Below are 8,247 nucleotides of genomic sequence, written 5' to 3' on the forward strand. Positions count from 1 at the left end.
CAGTCGATTAAACCAAGCTGAAAACAGGCAGGTTGTCTGGCAAAGAAAATACAGACGTTACAAGAAGTTATGAGGGTTCAAAGGCTTGAAATAAGGTGACAAATATCAACCCAACCCTTCAAAGGCCTGTGACTCAGCCATTTTGCATAGTACATAGATTTTTGCATGGATTCATTAGATTTGCTGTTGTTGTACAGAAAAACATCAGCTGATTCTGATTGGTCAGGTGGGAGGTACTCACTGATTTAACATAGAAGGATCCATATGATTTATTTTTTGCTGTTATTCTGAATATCCACATTCATATCCATATCAGTTGCCAAAAGAACAAAAGTGCACAAATTCAGTCAAACATATGGCAAATATGTCATATACATTTTTTCATGGTCAAATGAAGCTAAACAGCATTTGTTTAAATATATAATCATATCTACAATATCAGTCAGTCCTAGGTCTCATACTTATAATCTATGTTGAGTACGAAAGCCAGGATGTGAACTCTCTTCTTGTCACCTACTCTGAGCCAGTTTGTGACTATTTGAGTAAAGCAAAGTCATTGTCCTGTCCAAGAAATCAGTTTAAGATTCATTTAAACTTTGTGACATGGAGTGTTATTCTGTTGGAAGCAGCCATCAGAGGATGAGTAGGCTGTGGTCATAAAGTAATAAAATGTGCCAAGACAATATTGCCGACATAGTTGGGTTGATAGATCCATGCTTTCATGAAGTTTACACAAATTTCTGCCATCTGGATGTGGCAGTAGAAACTGAGACTCGTCAGACCAGACCACATTTTTCCATTTTCCTGTTGTCTAATTTTGGTGAGCTTAAACTATATCTTTAGTTTTCTGTTCTTAGCTGACACGAGTGGCACCCAGTGTGGTTATGCTGTCCTCGCCCTGAGTTTCTTAGTTTCACCAGCTAGACAGCGAGATAACGATGCTCCAAAAACCAGACTTATTTTCCTTTTTGCGCTGATTTATTGAAGAATGGCCTCTGACCATTGCCTTCTCTTTGACCATCGTAAAACTGAAAGTACAAAATATTGTATTAGCTAACTAACATTATAAACTAGCTTGTTACACTCTTACTGCAAGCTAACAAGATAAGACTTTCAAATGTACAAATTATCGTACCATTTTTACACAAAACAAAAGATAATAATTATTTTATCGACACTCATACTTACAGACATATCTTGTCCAAGGCAACAACATTTTAAGGTCCGTATTGGCTTAGAACAATAACATTACGGCATCACTTTCCGCCATCTTTGATTTCTTCTTCACGTTCTCATTTTTTCCCTTCCTAAAGTAACCAAACCCATATTACAAAGCAGCCACTAGAGGGAGCTCTAGGGCAGTTTACAACTATAATATCCAGTTTAAGTTATTAAAGGCAGAACACTCCCCGCCTGGTACAATACAATTGTGCCACTACAACAAACTTTTCTAATAAACATTTAGAACAGTTTACGGCTATTACAAACACACTTATTTATCACTTGATAAAAGCAAAACCATATCAGTGATGGGTCTCAAAAACACTTTTTCACTTCCATCTTTCACAGTCTTTACTTCTGCTTTTCGAACCTTATTGTCCTTGCTCTCAAATGTTTTTACAACTTTTCCCATGGACCAGTCATTTCTGTGTGCGAGAGCATCTTTCAATAACACAACATCACCAACTTTTATGTTTGTTTTACCATCAGTCCATTTTCTCCTTTGCTGTAGTGTTGAAAGATATTCACTTTTCCACTGTTTCCAAAAAGAGTCTGCCAAACACTGTACTTGCTTCCATTGCTTTGAGTAGAGGTCTGGCGGTCCAAAGCTTTCTGTTGGTGCAGATAACGCATTGACCTTTTGTGTAAGGAGTATTGCTGGAGTGAGAAGGTTTGGTTTGTCTGGATCTGTTGAGACTGGTACAAGTGGTCTTGCATTCATTATTGCCATTACTTCTGCCATGAATGTACTTAACACTTCATGCGTTAGTTGGACATGTACGGCTTTCAACAGAATACCATCTAGGATGCGCCTTGCAACTCCAATAAGTCTCTCCCACGATCCACCCATGTGTGACGAGTGTGGAGGATTAAACAGCCATGTGCATCCTTTTTCTTGCAGGTATAAGTTTAGTTCTGTGTCCTTGTGATCAATTTGCAACTCATTGCATGCTCCAACAAAATTTGTACCTCTATCAGATCTGAGTATCTGAGCAGGTCCACGGATGCAGAAAAATCTCCTTAAGGCATTGATGAAGCTGGATGTTGACATTGATTCAATGAGCTCAATGTGCACAGCTCTCGTGGACATGCAGGTGAAAAGCACAGCCCAGCGTTTACTGTCTGCACTTCCTCCTCTGGTGCGACGTGTGGTGACCGTCCAGGGTCCAAAGACATCCAGTCCTACACTAGTGAACGGTGGCATTGGTGTCAGCCTGTCCACGGGTAAATCTGCCATCTTTTGGGTCTGAAGTCGTCCTCGAAGCTTTCGACAGAGAACACACTTGTAAATAACAGAAGAGACAAGCCGTTTACTGCCAATAATCCAAAATCCAGCACCTCTGAGCGCTCCTTCTGTTAGGTGACGCCCCTGATGTGCTACCCTCTCATGATGGTATCTAATAAGAAGGATGGCTATATGATGAGCATTTGGGATAATGAGTGGATGTTTCTCATCTTTTGTTAGGTTAGCAGGTGCCAATCGACCTCCTAGTCTGAGGAGCCCATCTTCATCAATAACTGGATTTAACCTTTGAAGACGGCTTTGTCTTGGAAGTGGCTGATTTTCTTTTATGCATCTGTACTCTTCTTTGAACGTTTCACTTTGTACTGCGTGAATGATGAACTTTGCTGCTTTAGACACTTCATCTGCGGTGTTAGTTTCACTGAAACACTTCCAGCCTTTACCTTCTGTGTTTGTTTTCTTGAATGATGCTGCCACACGTTTTAGTGATGCAATAGTGCGACACAATCTCATCCAGTGAGAGAATCTTTCAAAACGGCATGGCTCTAGCTGTGTTACTGAGGCTTTGGTAACAAAACTTGTTATATCAGGTCTGATCTCTGCATCTGTGTCAGGATCGATCAGTGTGAAACTATCACAGTGAGACTTCTCTATGTCGTGTCGTGTCAAAAAGGAAGGACCACTAAACCAGTTCGTGGAAGCCAATGCAGAAGCTGTAATCGGTCTAGTGGCTGTGTCTGCTGGATTGTCACTAGTGGCTATGTAAAACCACTGTGCTGGATGTGTAGTCTTTCTGATTCTAATCACTCGGTTAGCCACATAAGTGTAGAACCTCTTTATGTTGTTGTGTATGTAACCAAGAACGATTTTACTGTCTGTGAAAAACCTGACAGTGTCTACTTCAATGTCAATCTCATCTCTAATGAGTTCGTACATCTCTACAGCTAACACTGCTGCACATAACTCCAATCTAGGAACAGTGTGAGCGGGTCTTGGGGCTACTTTGGACTTGCCCATGATGAAACCTGTGTGCCACTGACCTTCACCATCAAGAGCTCTCAGATATGCCACTGCTCCTATGGCCATGGTGGAGGCATCTGAAAATATGCACAGTTCTTTTTTCACAGCAATGGCTTGGGAGAACGGTAGGTAGCACCTCGGTATCTGTAGCCGCTCAAGATCCTTCAATGAGCTTCTCCATTTGCTCCATTCATCTTCTCTTTCTGCAGGAAGTGATTCATCCCAGTCCTTTTGCTCTGAGGTCAATTCACGGAGAAGAGCTTTTCCCTGCATTGTGATGGGTGACACGAAACCCAGCGGGTCATACAGACTGTTAACAGTGGCCAAGACACCTCTCCTGGTGAACGGCTTTTGTTCAGTGGTGACGTGAAAGGTAAAACAGTCATTTTTAAGATTCCACAGTACCCCCAAGCTCCTTTGCAGGGGTATGTCGTCCAACTCTAAATCCAAGTCTTTTAGATCCTTGGCTCTCTCAGCAGCAGGAAACGCTTCCACTACTTTGTGGTCATTAGAGGCTATTTTATGTAGCCTTAAGTTTGACTGTGCCAGCATCTTTTGAGCGCTTGTGAGTGTCTCAACAGCTTCTTCCACTGTTGCTGTGGATGCGAGACCATCATCAACATAAAAATGTCTCATTACAAACTGCTTTGCATCATGTCCGTGCTCTTCTTCTCCCTCGACTGCAGCACGCCTCATACAATAAATAGCCACAGCTGGGGAAGGGCTATTCCCAAAAACATGAACCCTCATTCTATAGTCACAGATACCTTTGTTGGGATCATTATCTTCATACCAAAGGAATCTCAGATAATCCCTATGATCCTCTCTCACTTCAAAACAATAAAACATTTGTTGCACATCAGCTGAAAATGCTACAGGCTCTTTCCTAAAACGCATAAGGACACCTAGTAGTGTGTTATTTAGGTCGGGTCCACTTAATAAGACTTTGTTAAGGGACTGTCCTTCAAATTCTGCACTTGAGTCAAAGACTACTCTCAGCTGATTAGGTTTTTGTGGGTGGTACACACCGAAGGATGGCAAGTACCAATGTTCTTTGTTTGAGTCCAAAGGTGGAGCGACTTCTGCATGGTCATTGTCCAGCATGTTTTGAATGAATTCGATATATTGTCTTTTCATTTCAGGGTTCCGGTCCAGTGTCTTTCTGAGAGATTGGAGGCGCTTGAATGCTTGCTCTCTGTTACTCGGAAGCTTTGGTCTTGGAGAGCGGAATGGCAAAGGCGCCACCCAGCTGTTACATTCGTTTTGATATACCTCCTTCTCCATGATGTCAATGAAGTCTTTGTCCTCTACTGACAGTGCTGGTTTGTCATCTTCCTTTGTCCTGTCAAAAACAGTTTCTCCCAGTTGATTGGTGTTTGTGTTTCCCCTGTCCTTTTTGGGGTTAGGTGTGGTGTTTAACTGGTCTTTGATTTGAAACGTGTTAGGACATGGGCAGAGGTAAGAAGCACGGCCATTCTGAAGAATATGTGTTTTGAGAACACTCACATTAGGGGGCTTATGCGTCTTCCCCATGCAGGCTTCCCCAACTATAACCCAGCCTAAATCCAAACGCTGTGCATAAGGTGTATTGTGTGGCCCATTGATTCTCTCTCTGACTTTGTGTACCTGTATAATGTCTCTTCCCAAAAGCAACAGAATAGGTACTTGTTCTTCTACAGGAGGTACTTTTTCAGCTATCTTCTGTAAGTGTGGGAACTTCATGGCCACTTGTGGAGAGGGAATCTCTCTCCTGTCATCTGGAATCATGTCACATTCAATCAGGTTTGGGAGTGGGAGCTTCACTTTACCATCCATTGACTCAATCATGAAGTTTACTGCAGTTCTGCCGACATTATCTGACAGTCCTGAGCATGTTCTGAGCTTGTAAGTGTCTGAGCGTGTCTTAATATTAAAGAGCTCAAAAAACTGAGACTTAGCTAGTGACTTGTTACTTTGTTCATCAAGCACTGCATACATCTTTCTAGCCCGTTCTTTTTCGCCTTCTGGATAGACTAACACAGGACTTATTTTTGAGCATGAATGTGGGCTATCTGCATCACCACAGACTTCTGTGCATTTGGAAACAACTGAGGCAATTGCACTATCCTGTGTCTCCCCGCCATCATCTTTATCAGCTTCAGAGCTCTCAGCTGGCGCAGGGGGTGGACCTGGATGTAGCACTGCTAAATGCCTGTCGCTACCACAGTCCATGCATTTTATTTGAGCCCTGCAGTCTCTTGCTAGATGTTGAGTAGAGCCACAGCATTTAAAACAGATTCTGTTCTCTTTTAAAAATGACTTGCGCTCATCTATGGGCTTTGCTCTAAAACTCTTGCACTTTTTAAGAGGGTGAGGCTTCTTATGTATTGGGCATACCTTGTCAGGGCTTTCTATTGGCTTGCTGTAACTATTTTGAGGTGAACTAGTGTCTGTAGGAATGTCCGTTTTGTGTACACTAATCACTTGCCTGTTACTGCCTCTGAAGCTTTTCTCCTTCTTGAAGCTTGTGTCGGCAGGAGGTGTGATGACAAAGCTTGGGTCGTTTCTTATTTTGCCTTGTTGTCTTACAAACTTTGAAAAGACACTGAAAGGGGGGAAAGCAACTTTATGGTCTTCTTTGTACTTTGCTCCTGTTGCAATCCATTTTTCCTGCAGTCCATAGGGTAACTTTTCCACAATGGGGTTGACTCCGCGAGCTGTGTCCAAATATGAGAGGCCTGGTAGGTATCCTCCATCTTTTGCACATTCTATTTCCTGCAGAACATCACCCAGCTCTCTTAACTTTGTGTTGTCTCTGTTGTTTAGTTTGGGAAACTGTTCAATCTTTTTTAACAGTGCATTTTCTACCACTTCTGGAGATCCATAACATTCCTCGAGTCTTTGCCACACAAGGTTGAGAGCTGCAGCTGGATTAAAGACATGGACTGATCGGATTCTTTTGGCCTGCTGACCAGACTCAACTCCAAGCCATTTGACCATTAAATCTAGCTCCTCTTGAGCTGTAACATGCAAGTCTTTAATAGCACTTTGAAATGATGCCTTCCACGCCCAGTAGTTTTCTGGGTGGTCATCAAACTGCAAAAGTCCAGTACTTAACATTTCCCTCCGTGTCAGGTACCTTGTAATATCCTGGACACCCTGTATCTCTGTTGATGTTTGAAGAGTGTTGTACGGATAAGGTTTGGGGGAATCCAGTCTCTCTCTCTGTTGTGTTTGGAGTTCCACTTTAACATTAGCCTTTTGAGCACTGTGTGAGCCGTCATTGTCTATATCTGCATTCATAGCCATTTCGCATTGTTCACGTGCAGCTTTGTGACAGGCAAGTGGATCTACTTTTAGTTTGAATCCTTCAAGGCAAATATCTGAGTGTTTTTGTACATACTCTGCTGTGCGTTGTTTTGGACTAGCGGGTGGTCCCACCAATGGATAGCGCAGTTCACTTTTTGAGAGTCCCTCCTCCTCTTCTTCATAAACTGCAACCTCTGCTTCTGCAACTGCAACAGCCTTTTGACAACTCAAAACATGTAAATTAGCCTCAAGTTCAGTTTTTTGTTTCATTATAGCTGCTTCTCTTTCTGAATAAGCCAGCTGTGCACGTGCAATCTCTGCTTTTGCTCGTGCTTTAAGTGCTGCAGAACTTGTGGCTGAACGCTTGGATGTACGCGAGCGTCTAGACTCCGCCTGTGTGTCTGCGTTGCTTGCATTATCCTTGTTCTCCATATCCTCTGCGTTGTGCACTTGTTCTGTTTCTCTTTGGTCTGGTGTTTCTTCCTCTTCTGGAAGATCCAGTTGATATTGCTTTCCTGACCGTAGGCTCATAACTGATGCGCTGAAAATAGCTCCTCGTGGTTGTGCCCGCTGCGCTAATGTCTTTTTACTATGCTGTCCTCGCCCTGAGTTTCTTAGTTTCACCAGCTAGACAGCGAGATAACGATGTTCCAAAAACCAGACTTATTTTCCTTTTTGCGCTGATTTATTGAAGAATGGCCTCTGACCATTGCCTTCTCTTTGACCATCGTAAAACTGAAAGTACAAAATATTGTATTAGCTAACTAACATTATAAACTAGCTTGTTACACTCTTACTGCAAGCTAACAAGATAAGACTTTCAAATGTACAAATTATCGTACCATTTTTACACAAAACAAAAGATAATAATTATTTTATCGACACTCATACTTACAGACATATCTTGTCCAAGGCAACAACATTTTAAGGTCCGTATTGGCTTAGAACAATAACATTACGGCATCACTTTCCGCCATCTTTGATTTCTTCTTCACGTTCTCATTTTTTCCCTTCCTAAAGTAACCAAACCCATATTACAAAGCAGCCACTAGAGGGAGCTCTAGGGCAGTTTACAACTATAATATCCAGTTTAAGTTATTAAAGGCAGAACAGTGGTCTTCTGCTGCTGTAGTTTCTTATTTCAAGGTTCCATGCTGTTCTTCATACCTTGGTTGTAACAAGTCATTATTTGAGTTACTGTTGTCTTCCCATTAGCCCAAAGCAGTCATGCCATTTTTCTCTGACGTCTGGCATCAACAAGGCATTTTTGTCCAGAAAACTGATGCTAACTGGAGTCACTTAAATCATCTTCTTCCCCATTCTGATGATCAGTTTGGACTTTAGCAGAACATCTTCATCTATTTACATGCATCAGTGAATTGGGTTGCTGTCATTGGAACTGGCTGATTAGATATTTGCATGAAGCAGTTGAATGGGTGTCCTTAAAGTTGCTGATGAGCACAGAGCTAATGGAG

The 8,247-nt window shown here is 42.1% G+C and overlaps 1 protein-coding gene across 2 annotated transcripts; it reads right to left on the bottom strand.

Moving 5' to 3' along the window:
- Nucleotides 1-1,446: 1,446 nt before the first annotated feature.
- Nucleotides 1,447-7,877, bottom strand: LOC106097751 (uncharacterized). 2 transcript variants are annotated; one of them, XM_019363451.2, is made up of 2 exons: nucleotides 7,668-7,877; nucleotides 1,447-7,507 (listed from the first exon to the last, which is right to left on the bottom strand). In XM_019363451.2, exon 2 carries the CDS (start codon nucleotides 7,301-7,303, stop codon nucleotides 1,493-1,495), a length of 5,811 nt encoding a protein of 1,936 aa, XP_019218996.1. In that variant the 5' UTR covers nucleotides 7,304-7,507; nucleotides 7,668-7,877; the 3' UTR covers nucleotides 1,447-1,492. The 2 variants fall into 2 exon arrangements, with proteins under 2 accessions (XP_019218996.1, XP_025766356.1); XM_025910571.1 differs by lacking the exon at nucleotides 7,668-7,877 and having other exon boundaries at nucleotides 1,447-2,485; nucleotides 3,505-3,637.
- Between the last annotated feature and the right edge of the window lie 370 nt (nucleotides 7,878-8,247).

Source organism: Oreochromis niloticus, linkage group LG9 (assembly GCF_001858045.2).
Source record: "Oreochromis niloticus isolate F11D_XX linkage group LG9, O_niloticus_UMD_NMBU, whole genome shotgun sequence".
NCBI lineage: Eukaryota > Metazoa > Chordata > Actinopteri > Cichliformes > Cichlidae > Oreochromis > Oreochromis niloticus.

Excerpts from the sequence above, each read along its gene's own strand:
- LOC106097751 (XM_019363451.2), bottom strand. The coding sequence starts at position 7,303 with ATGAGCCTACGGTCAGGAAAGCAATATCAACTGGATCTTCCAGAAGAG.